The sequence below is a fragment of the Neovison vison genome, chromosome 3, assembly GCF_020171115.1.
Source record: "Neovison vison isolate M4711 chromosome 3, ASM_NN_V1, whole genome shotgun sequence".
NCBI classification, from domain to species: domain Eukaryota; kingdom Metazoa; phylum Chordata; class Mammalia; order Carnivora; family Mustelidae; genus Neogale; species Neogale vison.
In genome coordinates, this window is record NC_058093.1 from 70,918,483 (window position 1) to 70,939,890 (window position 21,408).

At 40.9% G+C, this 21,408-nt stretch overlaps 1 protein-coding gene across 3 annotated transcripts in view; it reads right to left on the reverse strand.

Moving 5' to 3' along the window:
• Window positions 1–21,408, reverse strand: part of CHN1 (chimerin 1) — a 208,984-nt gene that overhangs the window by 15,085 nt on the left and 172,491 nt on the right. For all 3 annotated transcript variants that reach the window (XM_044242376.1, XM_044242375.1, XM_044242377.1), the window contains one exon: window positions 9,220–9,304. In XM_044242376.1, the coding sequence (XP_044098311.1) occupies window positions 9,220–9,304 (85 nt within the window). The remainder of the gene's footprint in view (window positions 1–9,219; window positions 9,305–21,408) is intronic.

Sequence of the window (21,408 nt, forward strand, 5' to 3'; positions counted from 1 at the left end):
GTATTTATTATTATTATCTATCCATTATAGGTTCCTGTGAGACTTTAATATTAATATATGCAATTTCTTGAACATAGTAGGTTAGAGGTGTTTACCAGGACTATGTTGTTGTCATTATTGAGAAGAATCTTTTGAGAGGCCTTTTCTACGTGGCAGCCCAGGGTCCGTTACATGGCATTGTCCCAGTCAGCCTACGGTTGGAAGCTAAGTGGGATTCTGGGACAGCTCTGTTCGTCCCATGTGAATGCGACAGGACGTGGATGCCTCGGCTTATAGCTGCTTCTTCCTCTTTACTGTTCTAATACATTTCATTTACAAAAAAGCGTCTCCAAATAAGTACTTCATTTTTCTTGGATTTTACCAAATTTGAGGAGTTTTCAGCCACTCATTTTTCAAATATTTTTTCAGCCTCTCTCCTCTTCTGGGACTCCAAAAACGCAAATGAGAAATCTTTTACTATTCTGCTAGAGATCTCTGAGGTCACTTTTCAAAGTCTATTTTCTTTCTCTTGTTTGAGTTGAAGAAGTTCTATTGATCTGTATTCAGGTTCACCAGTTCTGTCCTCTGTCCCCTCCATTCTGCTATTGAGCCCATCTATCCGGTGAGTTTATTGTTAATGCAATTTTCAGTTATAAAATTTCCATTTATTTATTTATTTAAAAAATTTTTTAAAAAGAATTTATTTATTTATTTGACAGACAGAGGTCATAAGTAGGCAGAGAATCAGGCAGAGAGAGAGGAAGGGAAAAAGCAGGTTCCCTGCTGAGCTGAGAGCCCGAGCCTGAGAGAGCCTGAGATCATGACCTGAGCCGAAGGCAGAGGCTTTAACCCACTGGGCCACCTAGGCGCCCCTCAATTTATTTTTCGTCTTCATTTCCTATTTCTTTTTTTTTTTTTTTTTAAGATTATTTACTTATTTATTTGACAGACAGAGATCACAAGTAGGCAGAGAGGCAGGCAGAGAGAGAGGAGGAAGCAGGCTCCATGCTGAGCAGAGAGCCCGACGCGGGGCTCGATCCCAGAACTCTGGGATCATGACCCGAGCAGAAAGGCAGAGGCTTTAACCCACTGAGCCACCCAGGCGCCCTCTATTTCTTATATTTCATTTGTCTCCAGAGTGCTTCTAATTGCTTGCTGGAGCATTACCGTGGTGGCTGTTCTCCTGGTCTGATCATTCTAGTGCCTAGGTCGTTTCGGTATTGGCATCTGTTGATTCTTTTCTCATCTAAGTTGAGATTTTCCTGCTTCTCAGTATGAAGTGTAATTTTGAATTGAAGCCTGGATATTTTTGAGTGTTACAAGAAGACTCTGGTTCCTACTGAACATTTCTCTTTTAGCAGAGTTAACCTATGGAGATTCAGAATGCGTGTCCTGGCTTGCTTTTGTAGGCCAAGGTTCAAATACCTACCTAGTTTGCAAAGCCTTTGTAACATTACCGCAGTGCTCTTTTGCCCACCCTACTTGTCCAGTACCCAAATAGCAGGACTGTATCCCACATTCTGGGGAGGGAGATGGCCACATCCTAGTTACTGCAGGGTGGGGATGGAAGCCAGGTTGAGAAGGAATGCCGTGCCATGTGGAACCACAGGGTACATGTGGAAGACCGGTTAATGTCCTGTCTCAGCTGCCTCATCACTGCAGGTCAGGGTGAAGACAGGGCTTCACCCACAGACTTGGGCTGAGAGGGTGCTGCTCCTACTTCGTGGCAGGACAGAAGTCCAGGTGTCACCCACAGGGTCAGCCAGGAGGGCTTACTGCTTCCTTCCTGCCAGACAGGGATGAAACACAGGGCTCCACTCACTCCCAGGGGCGAGGTGCACCCTGGGGACTGCAGGGCAGGGCGAAACCGGATTCTGCCCATAGACTACTGAGGGCGGCTGCCGCACTATGCCTTGTTCGCGATGCTCGCCTGGAGGACGGCAGGAAGGGCGGAAAGGGTTCGGCTGGCTACCCTTTCCCAGGGCTTTGGCTAGGAAGAGAAGGCTTTTCTTTGGATCATCTTTGGTCTGTGCTTACTGGCACTGCTGGGTTGTGGGCCTCTCCCGTGCCCAGGCTGGGGATACATGGGAGGGAAGAAAAAAGCCAATCCCAAGCACCAGGCAACTTGCTGCGGGGTTCCTGGGGTTGGCCTGCCTGCTTTTCTCCACTTTCAGAGTCTTCTCATAGCTGATGTATAGGTTTTGTACAGGGTCTTTTGTTATTAATATTGTGAGGAATAAAATGAAACCTATTTATTTATCTCGTCCAGAACCGGAAGAACTCATCCATAGTATTTAAATGTATAAAAGTCAGCAAAGCTTCATAATTTCATATTAATGTTGATGTGCCTCATACTTGAAGTGTGTACAACGAAGCAACAGATCCAGTTGGAAAGGGCTTTTGGTAATAGCCTATCCCAGTGCCTTTACATATAGAGGCAATAAAGCTCCAAGAGTCCAAATAACTTGTTCCAGCTGGAAAGTGGCAGAACTGAGATGTAGCCTTGGCCTCTGGATTCCCAGCCTGTGCTCTTCCCACCGAGCGATGCCTGCTGCCCTTCACTAGCCGTGTATCACACACCCAAGAGTTAGTTTCCAGCCCCGAAGATGAATTGGCTAGTTTCAACCTCTTACTCGGTAATGTTTATTGTACCCACTGTTTGTTGTATATACTCGAGTTTAAAAGAGACATTGTTATATTTTACTGTTTTACATATATATATATATGTATGTATGTATGTATGTATATGTGGGTGTATATACATATATAAAAATGATTTGGCCAGGACTTTTTTATCAGTGTATTTTTATTTTTTATTTTAATTCCAGTTAAGACGCAGTATCATATGAGTTCCAGGTTTACAATATAGTGATTCAGCATTTCCATACATGACCCTGGGCTCATCACAAGTGTCCTCCCTAATCCCCATCACCTACTTCACCCATCTCTCCACTGACTTCCCCTCTGGTGATCATCGGTTTATTCTTTATTGTTAACAATCTGTTTTCTTGGTCTCTCTCTCTTTTTCCCCTTTGCTCATTTATTTCCTAAATTACACATATGAGTGAAATCATTGGCAAGGACTTTTTTTTAAAAGATTTTATTCCGTTGACACACAGAGCACAAGCAGTGAGAGAAGGAGGCAGAGACAGAGGGAGAGGGAGAAGCAGGCTCCCCACTGAGCAGGGAGCCCAACACACGGGGCTTGGTCCCAGGACCCTGGGGATCACGACCCAAGCCAAAGGCAGACACTGCATCAACTGAGCTACCCAGGCGCCCCTGGCAAGGACTTTTAAGAAGCAGTGATAGAAGCTACCCATTATATTCTAGTTTTGTCCTATTCTTTCTCCAGGTATAAATTCCATATGGAAAACCACTACAAAGCAAACCAGTAAAATTTTGACACATAATCAAAACATGTGAATAGCACTAGTCGTCTGATGTTAATGCTAACATTTTTCCATTCAATAACTGGAGTCAGCTATCACTTTAAACATTAGACTCCTAGATTATTTGTGACTCAGTGACAAGAGGGTAGAGTGATGACTGAGCTCAGATTTAGGAATTAAGAAAGAGGAAAATGTTTTCTAAACTGATCTATTTCTTCCATTTGAATAAGAATAAACTATGGGTGGCGCCCAGGTGGCTCAGTGGGTTAAAGCCTCTGCCTTAGGCTCAGATCATGACCCCAGGGTCCTGGGATTGAGCCACGCATCATTGGGATCTCTGCTCAGCAGGGAGACTGCTCCCTCCCCGCCCTCCCTTTCTGCCTACTTGTGATCTCGGTCTGTCAAATAAATAAATAAAATCTTTTTAAAAAATTAAAAAAAAAACAAAAACAAACTATGCGACATCTTCTACTCGAGTTTAGAAATAAATTTCAAAAGCCAAATTTTTGGCAGGATTAGCTATGAAGTCCTTCAGATGAACAAAGGATAGGGCAAAGTCATGAAAATAAAGCATCTTTATACCCTTAAGTTCACGGTGCAATATACCAGCTCTGAGCTCGCTCTGAAAATCGCTCCTGCAAGAACTAGCCATACATCATATTTCAGTTTGCCATTAAGACTTTATTTGGTTTTCATCCTTATTTATTAAAGTCATATAACTCCTCTACCGTTCCATTTCTCCCAAGGAAGCTCTACACTGTAAACAACAACAAAAGTCCGTAAAAGATAATTTCATTTGTTGCATCTCTTGGTTAGTAGGTTATTTTTATGCTACAATGAAACATTTCCCCCTCCTAATCCTTCAAGTTAATAAGCATGGACTAAACCATATGAAAGGAAAAATGAAAAAACTCAGCTCACATTTTATTCTGTCCTTTATTAATGTTTCTATTACTTAGACACTAACTTTAAGCTATTCTCAGATTTCAGAATTCCTGGGGTTTGATTTCTCTAAAAAATGGATGTTTCATATCCAGAAAGCACAAAAATCTATCTTTTGAAAAAAAAATAGCTTACATTCACATTATACTGTTAGGATTAAAAGGTAATGTTAATGCATGTTTTGAAAGGAAAGATAATTGTTCATTCTTTGAGTGTTCATATTTTATTCATTTTTTAAAAGATTTTTTGTAAAGTACTCTCTATACCCCATGTGAGACTTGGACTCACAACTCTGAGATCAAGAGTCCCATGCTCTAGCCAGGTGCCCCATGTGTGTTCATATTTTAAATAATTGTGAATCAAATTTTTATTCTAAAATGTGTCTCTTAGATATCTCCCTCCCTGAATATCCATCCAGGGAAAATGGGAATAGCCCAATTCTCATACGTATCAGAAGTCATTACTTTCATAAGCAAAATTATAAAGAACAGTTTGTTTTTTGCATATTTGTGAAAATACTGCTACATGAAACTTCTAAACAAGTCTAATCAACTTCTCACTGGTAATTTATAAGGACAAACATAGGGGCACCTGGGTGGCTCAGTTGGTTAAGCGTGTGGCTCGTGGTTTTGGTTCAGATCGTGATCTCAGGGTAGTGAGAGCGAGCCGTCGGTAGAGCTCTGTGCTCAGCACCCAGTCTGCTTGAGACTCTCTCTCCCTCTCCACCCGCCACCATGCACGCGCGCGCTCTCTCTCTCAAATAAATGGATACGATTTTTTAAAAAAATAAAAGGACAAACATAACTTTTTAGGTCTAGTCAATCAAAGCAGTAATTAAGATAAATTACTTCCACTTCTTTTCTTCAACCTAAAAGCTAAGTCCTTGTGTACTTGAAGCAATGAATACATTTTATTACTAGGAAGGAACTCCCATTCTCTGTTGTGTATGTGTGTGTGTGTGTGTGTGTCTCTGTGTGTGAGGACAGCAATGTGAATGACACACTGGAAAAACAGAGTCGCTTGAATAAATAACCAATACTAAGTTGATGTGTGATTTACAATTATTATCTGGCTTAATTCTCAGATTATTTTGGCAAGGCTGAAGTGAAAACAACTCAGGAACACTGGTGGAATCATGGTCTTTTTGATGGGAGGGGTGTTTGGCAAGCTCAGTGATTATATAACAACAGATTATTTTAACTTATAAGTTAAGTCCCTTTCATAGAGAAAGGAAACATGGTTTGGGGAAACTCTTTTTTGTCTGAACGAGGATCCTTTGAACTCTGCTGTTACAAACTACCTACAGGTAGTTTTTGTTTTTGTTTTTGTTTTTTTACAGTGCTCATAAATATTTCAGTCTCTGCTCCCAAGCTGCTGTTCCATGCTCCCTTGCCCCGTCCTTGTAGTCTTTTAAGCAAGCTAGAGGGAGGGAGATGTTGGTAGACAAAGAGGATGTTTGGTGCCTGCTCTGGGATCTCAAGGGCAGGCGTAGGAAAGGCCATGTCTACACTGCCTGTCCCTCCGCTGCCCTCTTCAGCCGCAGCCTGCCTCTTAGCCAGCCTAGAGCATGTGGGTCGGAAGGGACAGCTTGCCTCTCACTAACTGGATTCAGTCCGATTCTGGCGGTAACTCTGCCAGCCTGGTGCCTGGAACACCACCCGACAATTCACATGATGTTTAACAAAAAAAAAACAGAGGGGGTGGGGCGATACAAAACTGATGCTTTTGGCCAGTGCTCCCTGAAAAATTCCTGACACGCTCTCTTCTGCCTTGGTGGATTTAAAAAAAAGACACCAGAACAAAGCAAGCTGTCTTAGGATCAAAAGCAGATAAATACATCTCTTTTCAGATAGGCAGTTAGCCTGCCCTCTTCCTTCGGAAGTAATGTCTTAAATGTTCAGTGGCTAGTGTATTAGTTTCCCGTTGCTGCTGTAATAAATTACCACGAACTCAGTGGCTTACATCGTTAGAGTTCATGTCCTAGTTCTGCAGGTCAGATGCCCCAAGGCCACAAGTTTCCCTAGGTGGATATCAAGGTGTTGCAGGCCTGTGCTTCTTCGGGAGGCTCCAGGGAGGCAGTGTTTCTAGGCTTCCCTTTCCAGCTTTTAGAGGCTGCCCACATTCCTTAGCTCCTGGCCCACTTCCTCCCTCTGCAAAACCAATGGCCTAGCATCTTCTCCCTTTTTTGAGGTCTGCTTCTGTCCCTTTTTTTCAGACTCTGCCTCTTTCTTGTAGGGACCCCGTGACTGAGATTAACCTGGGCCCACCCCAACAATTGGAAGGTCATCTCCTCATTTCAAGACCTTAGCTTGAATCAGTCCCTTTTGCCATTAAAGATAACATACTCACAGGTTCCAGGGATTAGAGAGTGGACTTCTTTAGGGAGGCATTGTTTAACCCTTCATAATTCTCTCTCTTTATATTCTTAATTCTTTGCATTCTGTTTTAAAGTAGATGGCTCAAAGGTCAGGATCAGCCACTTCAGAGCTAAGAATTCGTTGCCATAGAAAACAGAACGAATTCAAATGCCAACCTTCACATTTAAAAAAAGGAGTTGACTTGTTCTTATACATTAATATGGTTCAAATCACAGAGAACAGAATGCTTTCATGGACAAGGCATAAAAATGAAAATTCTCCTCAAGGCTTTTCTTTCAATTCCTACACAATTGTGGAGACTATTAAAGCGGGTAGCTGTAGGAGGGGGCAAATCACTTTCTCTTTCCTTTTCCTTCCTATTATTACTATCATAAAAGTTCCCAAGCATTTCTTTCAAACATGATTTGGGATCATAGCATATTGTCAAGGGTTATGCATACAAGAACCTATTCCTTGCTAACATAGCAAACTCAGAATTCTTCTGTAGATGGGCTTCATATTTCAAAACTTAAGTGGTATACATCATTACTCCCGTAAACGAGAAGTTTTTTAAATCAGTGATAGTCACAAAGCGTTCAAGAAACTGTTGCAAGTTCTTGGCTGGTCTGGCTGTGTCAAAGTTTCTAAATTTATATCTAATCCCTAATGCTGACTGAGACCAACATTCCTTAAGCAGGTGATTTGTGCCCAGGAACAAGCACTCCCACACTGTAGATGGTCTTAACATCACTGGAGGTTCCAATGTGTTCCCCTCCAGTTCAAAGGCTTATCCACAGCCTGCCTAATCTCATCCTGACTGGTAACCACCAGTCGAAGGCTGACAAGATTATCCTCATTTATTCTCTGGGCAGAGACTTGCAACTGGGGTTGTCATCCCTCTAGGATGATGGACAGGTCAGACTGGATCTGAGCCGAGGCTCTCTATGAGATACCTCTGCGTGGTTCAAAGTCAACACGAGGGGAATTTTTATCCCTGTGTATGACAGGGAGGTCCTTGAATGGATTTGGCTAATGATGTATGCCTGGAACCTTACCATGCCTTACTGACGCTAAAGGAATAATAACTGAAAGAAGGGCTTGGAACATTAATGTGCATTGCATATTTTACCTTGCTATTAAAAAAAATGCAGTTTAGAAGTAAGAAAAATCAGACCCCAGAGATTTCTGCACATAATGGGCAATAAAAATATTCCACTAAAAATCATGCCACAGAGTTGGGGGGGTTGTTGGTGGTTCAGACAGTTGAGTGTCTGACTCTTGATTTCAGCTCAGGTCATGGCCGCAGGGTCCTAAGATGGAGCCCTGCATCAGGCTCTGCACTTGGTGGGTGGAGAGTCTACTTGAGATTCTCTCTCCCTCTATCTGCCCTCCCCTCCCAAAAGACAATAAAATCTTAAGAAAAAAAAATCATGCTGCAGGAGACTTCCGGGGAAGATGGCAGAGTAGGAGGCTCCTAGTACACTTACTGCCATGAGCACATTGGAAGGTGCAGAACTACTGAATCACTGTATTGTACACCTGAAATTAATATAGCACGTGTATGCTACTTCTACTGGAATTAAAATTTTTACAAGATTATGCCACTAAAGAAAGATGGGTTTTTTTAGTGATAAACTTGATAGAATTATTACAGTTACCATTTTGAAATACTTTTAGTATACAGTTTTAAGTGCTAAGCTTCATGCTAAAAGAGATGTAAGAATGTATTTTTTACTTTTACAATTTAAATAGCAGAAAGAAATGTCTATGACCAAACACTATAATTTAAACCATTATTTCTAAGCCTATGTCGGAATTTAGAGTAGTTTGAATAAATGGTCAATTCTTGGTATAGTTGTTTTATACAAAGGAATTTCACATGATGTGAATAACTTATTCTCATAAGGTATTTCAATGTATCCCAGAGTTGCTTATTTCTTTATGAGTAAACCTTCAAAGTTTCTTCAAAATGTATATCTAAAACTACTGTGGTCATATTTTATAGAAAGGATTTGGCATATTCAAGATTTCAAAATGTCATAAACAAAATATTACTGACTAAGTGGTTTTTCAGAATTTGGTAACCATCTTTGAAGATAAATTCACAGATTTTTAAACTTCAGTTTGATTTTGCAAAAAAATGTAGTAAGGACAATCCAGCTTAACAAGTTATCTTTAAAATACAGTTTCCAAGGCAACAATCATAGGTCCCTGTACACTGCTTAAAAAAATCATTTTTATAAATTTAGTTACTGTAACATCAAAGGCAAGAGTTAAATATAACTGCCTTACTTTTATCTCCTTTTATCAGACTTTCTGAACAGGCCAACTTTTTTCTTTTTAATGGACTAATACTGGATCCCTAGTCTGCTGCCCCCTAAGTACAGAAGGTTAAGGACGGATAAACTGAGTTTCTGCCAATCTAGACGACTGCCTGTGTGTTAAGAGCAAACCTGAATCTAGCTCACTGTATGTGCATAATAGCAAATCTCCTTATAACTTATTCCTTCTAACTCCGTAACTCAATAAAGCAAAAAGGGAAGGGCTCTTACCTGCACATTTCACTCCCTGAGCAATGAGACCCCACATGAAGTTGGCACAGTATTCACACCAGTGTGGCCCTCTGAACGTATGGACCTGAAAAAGAGCAGTGAGTGACGGAGTGGCCAGAGGGGAAAACACACGGACGAAGAGATGGTTTTCTGTCAAAGTGCAGAAATACAAACCATAGTACCGAAGAGGTGTGATGTGGCTGCATTTAGGGAAACTTTAGCTGAGTGGAACCGACAAGCAGTTAAAATTTCTTTCAGAGCTCGATTTGCTCTTTGTTTTAGAAATGGTGATACATCAAACCATTATTCTGTGATTCACTTTGCAAAACAATTTCTACAGTGGTTCTCCAGCTGGTTCCCTCCAGCCCTAAGCCTCACCTCTGAGTTACACAGAGGAGAGGAGCAATGCAGGGTATGTCTGGGTCCTGTCAGGATTTTGTCAGATGACCTACCTTCTGTGACCACAGACGGTGAAGGTGATACTTAGTGATTGGTCACAATTGAAGCAGCAAAAATGGCCAATTTCTGTTCAAAACCATTTGATACTTACATTAGTTAAGGGAATGAATATATTTTAGAAACTGCAGAAGGGAGTTTCTAAAATATATTCATTTTTATGAAGGGAGAATTAATCAGAAACCCTACTTGAGTGTAGTAATTATGCATGAATCATTTCAGCCTCAAAAACATTTAAATGCATTTGATTCCTTTATCCCTAAGAAAGGAATCTCCAAAGAAAGGATTCAAATGCTAAGATACCTAAATTTTTTGTATAGGAGAGAGAAGCCATTCTAGCTTAACTCGATGAAAAAGTATTGGTAGAAAAGAGAGGCAAGGAATTCAAACCCCAATATTAAAAAATAAAAGAAAAAAAATCGGAATATTCTCATTACACTTTGAGATTTCTGAGGGAAAAAAATTTCGAGCAGATATTAGCTGAAAACCCACCCAGGATAAAAGAAAAAGGGAGAGGGAACCAGGAAGTCACTGATCTGTGTATCAAAGTACATTTATCTAAGAAAATTTCTTATATGTATGATGTTCTCCTGCAGAAAACAGTCATATAAAGACAGTGAAAATCATAAAATGTGACAATTTGTATTCCAACATAAGTATCTGTCAGAACAGATAATACAAATAATGAAATCCACCGCTAAGATGGTCATTTTTGCTACTGTTCTTTTTATGTATCAAATAGGTAGATGATTTTTAATATAATATAACTTATTCTTTCAAACTTAAGATGGTATTGAACACAAGACTTACATTGAACACAGGGCATATATTCCATTTAGAAAAACCAAACCAGGTAAATTATGACAAACCACTGATTATAAGAGAAATCCCAATTCCAGAGATGTTAAAATGGAAAAAAAAAAAAAAGCACATTATTCAGATCAATGAGAAAAGGTATGTCAGAATACTAACACTGGCTGGATAAGGCTGTCATGGATAACCTATGTGTTGTGACTCTGGTTACTGCCAAGTGAGCTTGAGTACAAAATGTGTTGATTTGGAAAAGAAGGCCATAATCTCTTCTGTGTCTTTTATGGAAAAGCATCAGGAATGCAGACACAGTTGCTTCCGGATTGTTACTGATGCTCAGTGCCTGTAACGGAAAGCATTTCCTAGAGTTTCTAAAGCAGAGCCCAAGACCAACATTCAGATAGTCTGTGATGTCTTTTTTGTTGGTCTGTGCTCCCCGGAATGAATAAAACAGGATAAAGTAGGAAGCCTTGCTTTGTTTTGAGCAGAACGAGTGAGACAGCACTGACTTGTATTTCAAAAAGTTACATAATCATGAAATAGCTATAGAAGCATGGCCTTAGTTTCAGGGAGAGTTTCTGGGATACCCACTGGCTTAGATGTTGCAAGATGTTGGATACTCCAGTATCACTTGACTTGGTGAGGTCAACAGAAATGGACTAGAAGCACAGAGGAAGTAAGTCTGTCTTGTACCTGCCAGTTATCTCACGATAAAGGATCTTAAAGTCACATTTGGGAGAGCAAAAACAGAGTAGATGATGTGAAATACCTTAAAACTGGGCTCATGGCAAACCGCACTGAGTACTGGGAGGTTATGACAGAACCAAATCCCTTCCCCACCTTCAAAACAGCAGTAGTGAGTGCGGCGTCTGGGAATTCTTGGGACGTCTCTTCATATGAAAAGTATGACAAAATGTGACAAAGGAAGGGTTTGAATGGTCCGAGCGGGCTGGCACTCTGACTGAAGGATCCCATGTGAGATCAGAAAGTAATCTCTAGGAAATTGTAATTTATACGTTTCCCTCTTGGGTGGTGTTTTATAAAGGTATCCTGAGCCATGTGGGGCTGCTGCTGTTGTTTTCTCTTTGTTAACACCCCTCGGAAGGCGGAGTTATACAAAGTTCTACAGCTCTCCAGGAAACGGTTCTAGAAAGGAGACTGAAGCACCGGAAGCTTACTAAATGTCTACTTGTTTAACGGGATTTAACTGGATTTCCTTTTGAATCATTATCTCTATAATGCATATTTCTTAAATTTTGTTTTGTGACCGCTATGGCTTTACGACAGTGGACTCTGTCTGTAAAAAAGGGAGGTCGAAGAGGTTGCTGCCTGTGCCTGTGTGCTGCCATTGTAGCCTTTTTGTCTTTTTCATTCCCCTACATGTCATCAAAACAGAGACTTCATTCAGTAGTCATTTTTATTCATTCATGAACATTTTGAAAGTAATGACACACAAAGATAAAAAGGATCCTGGCTCAAGGAATTCACCGTAGGTTTCTCCCATTAAATGCAGTGTGAAGTACATGGGAGGCTTGGGGGGGTGGGGGATGGGCACTCTGCAGGCTTAAGATGCACCTCAAGAGGTGGGACAGCTGGGTGACCTGTAGGGCACGGCTGGGGTATGTGTGTTGGAAGGGGTGCATTAGGAAAATTCCTTGACTATTCCAAGGAAATCAAAGGTATATGGCTTGAGCCAAACAATGGGAGGTTTAGAGAATCATAAGGACGTTCAGCATGGGCAGAGGTGGGGATGACCACATGGCAAGAATCAAGAGACACAGCGTGTCTCTTTTCCATGCCTACAGATTAACTTTGCCCAGTGAACAAAGCAGGGTCCCTGAGGATTTTCCAGGTGAGTGACACAGGCAGGAAAGGCTGGCAGAAGACAAATTAGGTAGGAGGCTATGTCTGGCAGGAGTCCAGGTAACAGATGGTGTGGGCTGAACTCAGGCAGCGGTGGCGGAGGAAGGGGTAAAAAAGTTACGTAGGAGGCAGAATGAGCAGGCCTTGGTAACCAACAGAATCAGAGGCACAGGAGAGGGGAAGAGGGCACAAACAGGGGGAACAGAAGGGGAACAGGTTTGGAAGGGAGGAGGGTGGGCAATGGTAGACTGAAGAAAACTACTGGGAAAGAGGAGAAACTCCTACAGTAAAGTTCCTGAAGGTGGCAAGTGGAGATAGGATCCAGGATAGAGGGATTAGCTTTGAATAAGAGAATTCTTTCCTCCATTCCCTGAGTTGGGAAAAAGGAAGGAGGGGAGAGGATGGCTGTGCGGCAGTCATGGGGCCTGGAGTCTGGAAGGTTAAGGGAGTTCCCTGTCCAGAGTCTGCATTAGATGGAAGTTCAGTTGGCTGAAATGGGGGATAGGGACTGGAACTGGCCAGAAATTCGGAGAAGGGCTGCTGGACTTGAAAGCAAGTTTCTTTCCTGGATGACACTAACGTCATACAATGAATGTCAAGCACATTAAAGAAAAAGTAACAAATACTTTGTTAAAGTGCCTTATCTAAATGTTTTATTTTAAATGCAGTTTTATATAATCGGTGATGTTTATATCACATATTTTGCCAATTCAGAGAAAGGTATCTTTAAAACTCAATTGCCCAAATCATACAACTTTGAGCAGGACAGCTGGAAGGCTGCTCCTTCCAGCACGATGGAAACGGAGTGCTGTTCCTGCACACGAGGCCCTAGGGTCCGCACACATGCATCTCATTCTGTTTAACAGAGATGGCTGTTTTCTGATTACCTATCCTAAAAATGACTAAATCAGAATATAGCATTCAAAATATAATAATTAAAAGGTCAAAAGTTGTGCCTGGGGGATTTTTTTTCTGCTTAGGAGGACACTAAGAAAGAATTGGGGTAGAATGTGGGAGAAAGGAGGCATGGAGTGGTTCTCAAGGGGTCCAGGGACTCGGCCCGAAGCCTCGCATTGTACCAGAAGGCAACTTTTGTCTGGAACGCACTGGAACACAGGAGATGCCTTCTTAGGGATCAGCTGCTGGTCAGCGCTCGGGGTTCAGAATTATTGACATCTTTACAACAGAAACAGCTAGTGGACAATCATTAGTGACCCTTTCCATAGGATTTTGATTCTAAATGGTTCCAGGTTTTTTGTTTTCAAAAGTTTGTGTTTTAGTTTTCCTTTTTCTTCTTCTGCTCCAGGGCTGTCATGTCAGCTCTTTCTCCTTCTTCCTTACCCCCTTGTCCTTTTTCCCGTTCACTGATTCTTAGATGCAGATGAGGTCATCTCAGAGAACTTTGCTAACACTGGATGTAAATCAAGAACCGAGGTCATCTATATTCCTGTTGAAGGCCTTTTACAAGAAAAACACAAACTTCTGGTTTCTTGTCTGCGTTTCTCGCAGTCGAGGCTGATGGACAGTGGGGACCATGGTCTTAAGATGAATAAGGTGTTAAGTGATGTCTTATTTTATTCTATGACTTCTGCTGATCTTGAATTAGTGTTTCTTACAATCTGTTTCTGCTGTTTACTCTGTGACCCTTAATGACGTACATTGGCTTTATAACATGGGAAACTGACCAGCACTATTTTCTTCCTTAGAGTTATTTGAACAAATCACTTGATCAATTTACAAAAAAATAAAAAAAAATTATAAAAAATCCCCTTGGGGAGGGTGTTTTGGTGAGATAATTCAAGAGCGCATTCAGCTTCAGTGTATAACATTATCAGGGAGGACAAGGATGGTCCTGAGAAAAGCAACCTTGTAAATTGGCCACAGGTTTTTTTCTAGGCCACCTCCAAACCTCTGGTACATCTTGACAAATGGAAGTGACAGAGTACACAGCATGAATTATACCTTCCTGAACAAAGGGCATTGCAACTAGTTTGAAGGTCCTTTTCTATAACTAGAAAGAAGACAACTTTATTACCATGACATTTGAGACTGCTTTTCAGCTGTGAACAACTCCCTTCATGTTAACATCACTGACATCACTGAGAACCAGGGACGAAAGACTGAGTTAATTATCAGATCCCAAACGTCTATCCCAGAGAAGACGCTGGTTAGAACCAGTCTGAGAACACACGGAGGGAAGTGAGTGGGTCACTGAGGGGCCCCCATGACACAACCTGTGGGTCAGCTGTTTCCCGAGCAATGACCCGGGGAAACTGAAGCTCTTTTCCACTGGGCCTACTGTGACCCTGCCCCAAACCCCGGCTTCTGGAAGAAAACCAGAACACCTTTTCATCAGGTTTCTGACATTCCTATCTTCAGTTTGAATATCACTAATAAAAGGAGAGGACAAGAAATCTATGCAACGGGACGAGAAAAAATTTCAGCCTATCTTTATTATCCCTCCCAAGCCGAAACACTCCCTCTGGTAATAAGCATGAATGCCAATAGCCAAGGCACTGGCCTGCAAAGCCTGCTGCAAACGGAAACTATGTCGGAGGTGAGAAAAATATTCGGGGAGGGGCGCCTGGATGGCTCGGTCGGTTAAGCATTTGGCTCTTGATCTCAGCTCAGGTCTTGATCTCAGAGTTGTGAGTTCAAGCCCCATGTTGGGCTTCATACCCGGCAAGGGGCCTACTTAAACACACACACACATACACACACACACACACACACACACACACACAAACACTCTTGGGGAAATGAAATTTTGCTTTGGGGGAAGAGGACTGACATTTGGGAGGCTCTGGTGAGTCATCATCTGCAGCCTGGTACTGGGTGATGAAGGGAGAGAACAGATGATCAAAATCAAAACGGAAAGCAATGTAGGTAGATACGCAGCTGGGCAAGAAAGGCTTTTTCATCCTTTTCCCCCCATTTTTATCTTTTGGGCAACCAGAACATACTCTTTTATGTAATCAATTTTAGTCTCACCAAGATGGCTTAACTTTGATCCAAAATATTTGAAATTTAGAATTTTGGTCCTCAGATTTTGCCACCTCAGTTAAAGTATTTTGATTTATACTATTAAGTCATGAGCAGAGAATGTATAATGTTGGCCATGATCATTAGCAAGAAATATATAAAACTGTGTGGGGGTTCCCTGCAAAAAGCAGTAGGAGACAGGTACTCAAAATAGAGGAGTGACTTTAGTATTAAGGCAATACCTTCTTGTCTTATTATTAGTTAAATCTAGTCAAAATGACAAGTGGCTTCAAAATCCTTGAAGAAAGATCTCTAACAAACAGTGAGGCTTGAGCACGGTTAAGCCCCCAGCACTGATCTCCTTCGAGCTGCGCCTTCTCCCTCCTTGTCCTGACGGAATGGCTGTGTAACGCAGTGCCCACAGCAGGGAAGGTGGAAGGAGATGGTGCCTGGAACTGGAAGGGCATACCCATTGGCCCCGTGCAGTGCCCCCAGCAGGCTGAATGGGGCACTGCATGGAGGCACGGGACCACGGGTGAGGGGGCCCAGGTGTGAAAGGCTTCTCTCCAGCTCGCTGCTACAGAGGAGGACTGTGCAGGGGAAAGCTCGCAGGGGCTCTCTGAGGCAGACATGCAACCTCACCATAGTTAACAGAGTCAGAAGTACCATTCTGGAGAGGATGACAAATGACAGAAAACGAGTGACCTAAGGTTTCGAGAATTAGAAAACTGTTCAAAATTGAGGGAGATGCCATAAAAATCTACAAGGCATACAGTGGCCCGACCATTAATAAATGATGTCCCCCTGAATATGAAAAATAACAGTAGGAAAATACTGGGATAGTAACTGTCACACTGTAATACTAGTCTTAATTAGGAGAGCAATGATTAGGGCAATATAATAAGGCAGTCCTTCCACATACAAAAGATTATAAAAATGGTTTTTTATGGATTGGAATCTAAAATGACACCTTAAGTGAACATGTCCAGACAAATAAGGGCTTCTTACCAGTTCTACTCATACAGTCTATTCCCCTCGATTTTATGCAGGCCTTCTTCAGAGAGTTTACATTTCTTTATGGCTTGCTTCATGATTCTCCTCTCCCTACCCCACCTCCCAAATGAACACTGTCTCAGTGAGGGAGAAGTATCTCTAAAACTACAGCTGAGTTAACTGTGGTGGAGACCAAGTGAGCTTACTTAGAATCACACACAACCATCTTCACGCTCGAATACACACAGAGTTTCTTTTCTTTTTTTAAAAGATTTTTATTCATTTGACAGATAACAAAAAGGCAGAGAGCCAGGCAGCAGGGGGGTGGGGGGAGGAGCAGGCTCCCCTCTGAGCAGAGAGCCCTATGTGGGGCTCCATCCCAAGACCCTGAGATCATGACCTGAGCCGAAGGCAGGGGCCCAACCCACTGAGCGACCCAGGCGCCCCACACAGTTTCTTGTATTCTGTTCTCAGCTGCCAGAGTGGCTCCTGATACAAAGGCATCATTCTGAAACCTAGGAATCAGGCAGTAGTTTCAAAGTTTGTCCAAGTTTTACAGGGATTCCATTTATTTACTTACTTTTATTAAGTTACAAGGTATAGACTGGGTAATAAATAACATAAAAATAGGAAAAAATAAAAACAACCAATAATTTAAAAATACTGTTTCAAAATATGATTGTTTAAAGTATTAGAAAACCCATGATTTTAATGTGTAGACTTTTTTATGCTTCAGAAGCAAATTTCCCCCCACTCCCACCCCAGCCACAGGAGCTTTAATGAGAACTTTACCTCTAAACTGAATCATGGTTAAAGTTTAACACTGTCAAATACATAATCTAAAACACTTCATTTTGAAAGTTTAGTTTTATTACTTGGATTAATAAGTTTGCATTTAAGTATGAGCAGTAAAAAAAAAAATCAACATAGTCAATACTTCAAAATGTTGGTCTCCTAAAGTTGTATTATGAAGCTATGATAGGAAAGTGAATGACTCATCCTTGATTGTGCAATAAAAACCACAGTACTTAATGAATACTGTTTTTCTGAAAATAAATAAATTGGAAAAAAAAATTTAAGTTTAAAAAAAACAAAAACAAAAACAAAAACAAACCACAGTACAATCCATAATCTCTACACACACATTACAGACAAGGAAACTGAATACTACAAGACAAAGAGCCCCCAGACCAACCCACATTATCTTACGATCCACAATTCCCTGAAGCCAATATTGTACTAGTATATATTTCCACATAAACAGGTTTCAATTTCTTTGGTTTAGTTGTAATAATGTCATCCGAAGTTTTCTGTTAACATACATTAAGAATGGAAGTATTTCTGTAATATGCCAAGAAAAAGGTTAGACTACAATGCATGAGAAATTATTAAACTATGTAGTTAAAACCCTTTTTAAAGCTCTAGTGGAAGAGATTCAGGTTTTCTCTACTTTCCTCTACTTCACTGATTGCTGCTCTTACCTTTAATATGTCCTTCCATGACCTGGTTTAATTATGTCTTTTTCAAGTTTTAGGCGGAAGCTTAACTCACTGATTTAAGACTTTCTTTCTTTCCTAAAATAAGCATTTAGTGGTAAAGATTTCACCATAGCTGTATTAAACAAATTTTGATATGTCATATTTTTAAAATTCAGTTCAAAGTATCTTCTAATGTCTTTTGTGACTTCTTCTTTAACCGTGAGTTATTTAGCAGTAAGTTGTTTAGTTTCTAAACATGTGGAAAATTTTTCAGGTATGTGTAATTTTGAACAGTATACACCTTCTGTTGCCAAACTGGTTGACACTATCGTTCAAATCTTCCATCTCATTATTAGTGTTCTAGTTGTCTGCTCGGTCACTGAGAACCAACTGTGGAAGTCTCCATCTACAACTGTAGATCTGTGTCTTTCACTTTTTAGTTGCTGCTTTATGTATTTTGAACCTCTGTTATTAGGTGAATATAAATTTTAAATTATGTTTTCTTGATGAATTTTACCTTCTCTCCTCTCACGAATATTCCTTGTTCTGAAAATCACTCTATTTTTCTCTTAATTATTGTCTCCATGGTAGCTTTTTCTTTTGACTTCTCTGGGTCTTTATATTTAAAGTGGGTTTCTGGGGCACCTGGGTGTCTCAGTGGGTTAAACGCCTTCGGCTCCGGTCATGGTCCCAGGGTCCTGGGATCGAGCCCCACATCGGGCTCTCTGCTCAGAGGAGAGCCTGCTTCCTCCTCTCTCTCTGCCTGCCTCTCTGTCTACTTGTGATCTCTGTCAAATAAATAAATAAAATCTTAAAAAAATAAATAAAGTGGGTTTCTATGGATAGCATGTTAGATCTTGCTTTTTTTTTTTTTAATCCAATTTGACAACTTTTGCCTTTTAGTGGAGTATTTGGGCCATTTCCCTTTAAAGTAACTATCAGTATGATTGGGTTTAAAATCTGCCACGTTGGCTTTGTTTTCTATATAACTTTGTTTGCTCTCGTTCCTTTTTCTCTCTTCTTCCATACTTTTGAATAAATTGCACATTTTTTATGAGTCCCTTTTGTCTCTATTAGCTTATAACTATTTTATACCACTTCATGTAAAGTGTAAGACTCTTACGACACTGTGCTTCCTTCACCCTGTACATTATACTATTGCTGTCATATACTTGTATAAACTATGTAATATCACTTTTTGCGTTAGTCAGTTATCTTTAATATCACTAAAATGAAAGAAAAAAAGCATCTTTTACACGTATCCATACATTTGCCATTTCTGGCATTCTTTATTCTTTTGTACAGATCTAAATTTCCATCTGGTATTTTCCTTTTGTCTGAAGAACCTCCTTTAACATTCTTGTAGTATAGGTCTCCTGGGGATGCATTTACCCTGGTTTTCTTTGTTTAAAAAAAATATTTTATGTCTTCATTTTTGAAAGGCTTTTTTTGGGTGTCATTGAGTACTTTGAAGATGTCACTCTGTTGTCTTCCATAGTTTCTGATGAGAACTTTGTCGTCAGTATTTTTCATCTCTATGTAAAATGTATTTTCTTCCCCTTCTCCCCCTCTGCCTTTTAAAAAAACTTTCTAAAATATGTAAGTGTATCAGTGACAAAGAAAAATAATTTGTTTCTTCCTTTGACATGTTTTCCTAATACTGGAATAAGCTTTATAAAGTTTTTAAAAAAGATTTTATTTATTTATTTGACAGAGTGTGTGCACAAGCAGGGGAAGCTGTAGGAGAGGGAGTGGGAGAAGCAGGCTCCCTGCTGAGCAGTGAGCCTGATTCAGGGCTCGATCCCAGGACCCTGAGACCATGACCTGAGCCCAAGGCAGAGGCTTAACCCACTGAGCCACGCAGGCGTCCTTGTCTTGGATTCTTTCAGATGGCTTCAATTTTTTTCCTAACTGCAACCTTCAGTCTATTGCTAATTTAGTCATGCAACTGAGATAATCCCCTCTGAGGACTTTTAAAACAATGCCTCATATATTATCACATTTTTCTACACCTACTGGAGGGAAAAACTATTCTCAACCCTGAGTGAATTTCAGTAATTTTTCAGCCTAATGCTTTCCATCGCAGGGGTGGTGGTGGTGGTGGTGGTGTGTGTATGTGTGTTTTAAGAGGCCCCTTTCGTGCATATGTAGATAGGTACTTGCTCTAAGAATCAAGAAGACCACAATGCAGATCGACAGAACTCTACCCCCTGCCCCAGGGACACTGCTCTACAGATTTTAGCTGCTTTGCCTCCTCAAAGTCCAATCTCTGTATCTTTAATTCACCTAGACCACTGGGTTCTCTTTAGATTCTCCCTCTATGTATTGTGGCCACAAAACTGCCCCTAAGCAGGAAATGAAATCAATCTGAAGACTCCTGTTATTGGGGCGCCTGGATGGCTCAGTAGGTTAAGCCTCTGCCTTCGGCTCAAGTCATGATCTCAGGGTCCTGGGATTGAGCCCCACATCGAGCTCTCTGCTGAGCAGGGAGCCTGCTTCCCCCTCTCTCTCTCTGCCTGCCTCTCCGCCTACTTGTGATCTCTGTTAAATAAATTAAAAAAAAATTTTTTAAAAAAAAGACTCCTGTTATTGCGTTCCTTTTTTCAGGTATCATAGTACTATACTACCTGTTCAATATCTGAGTGTGGTTTTATATGTTTTTTCCTGGTCTGTTGGTTGTTTTAAGATGGGAAGGTAAATATAGTTGTTCTGCCATGGCTGGAAGTAGGGGTTCAGATTATATTCTTGTTTCTAAACTGATCTTTCATGTGAGCTTGAACCTGGAATTTCTGGGCTTCGGTTTCTACACATGCAAAATTAACTTCATCGGTGATTCTCAGTGTCCCTTCTAGAGGCTCAGCTTCTTCAGGATTCTTATATCATCACGCTCTATGAACATGTCTCTCCCAGCAAAGTGTCACATTGACACTATTGTGTTCAGTAGGCTGTATACTAGGATCTTAGATTTAGTGACATCATTTTGTCATTTAATGTTGTGGGCATTTATTTTTTTAGCTACACAGAATAAATGTCTTCTCTTTGGGCATCAGTTCTCAATCCATATGAATTGTATGGAGCAGACCCCATCCCCAGCTCCAAGAGAGAGTATATGACCTTGATCCAAGCCAATCAGTACATTCCATTCTCCTGCCTAGGGGCTGAGTTACTGGTTCAGAGATGGGCACATAAGATAATTGGGCAAATGCCTGCCAGGCACAGACTTTTTTGTTCAGTCTCATTTTGAGCTGACTAGAATCAGAGAAGATTTAGAGCTGGAGCCTCTGCAGGCCATCTTGTCAACAGAGGAAGGCTACAAATGAAGAAAGAGCTAGAAGACAGGGTTCTGGCGCCATTTTAAGTCCCTTAGGCAAAGGATACCAACCACCAGCAGACTTTTCCTATGTGAGCCCATAAGCTCCCTTTTTGCCTTAGCAAGCAAGAGTTGGGCTTTCTAACATTTGCAATGGAAAGTCTTCAACTGTTCAACTGTTGAACAGTTGATACTTCAACTGTTAAGTATCAATCATGGGTTCCAAATAGTTTTTTAAAAAGACACTGAAGCAATGTCATTCAACTGTGGAGTAATGCACTACACTTATGGTCAAAA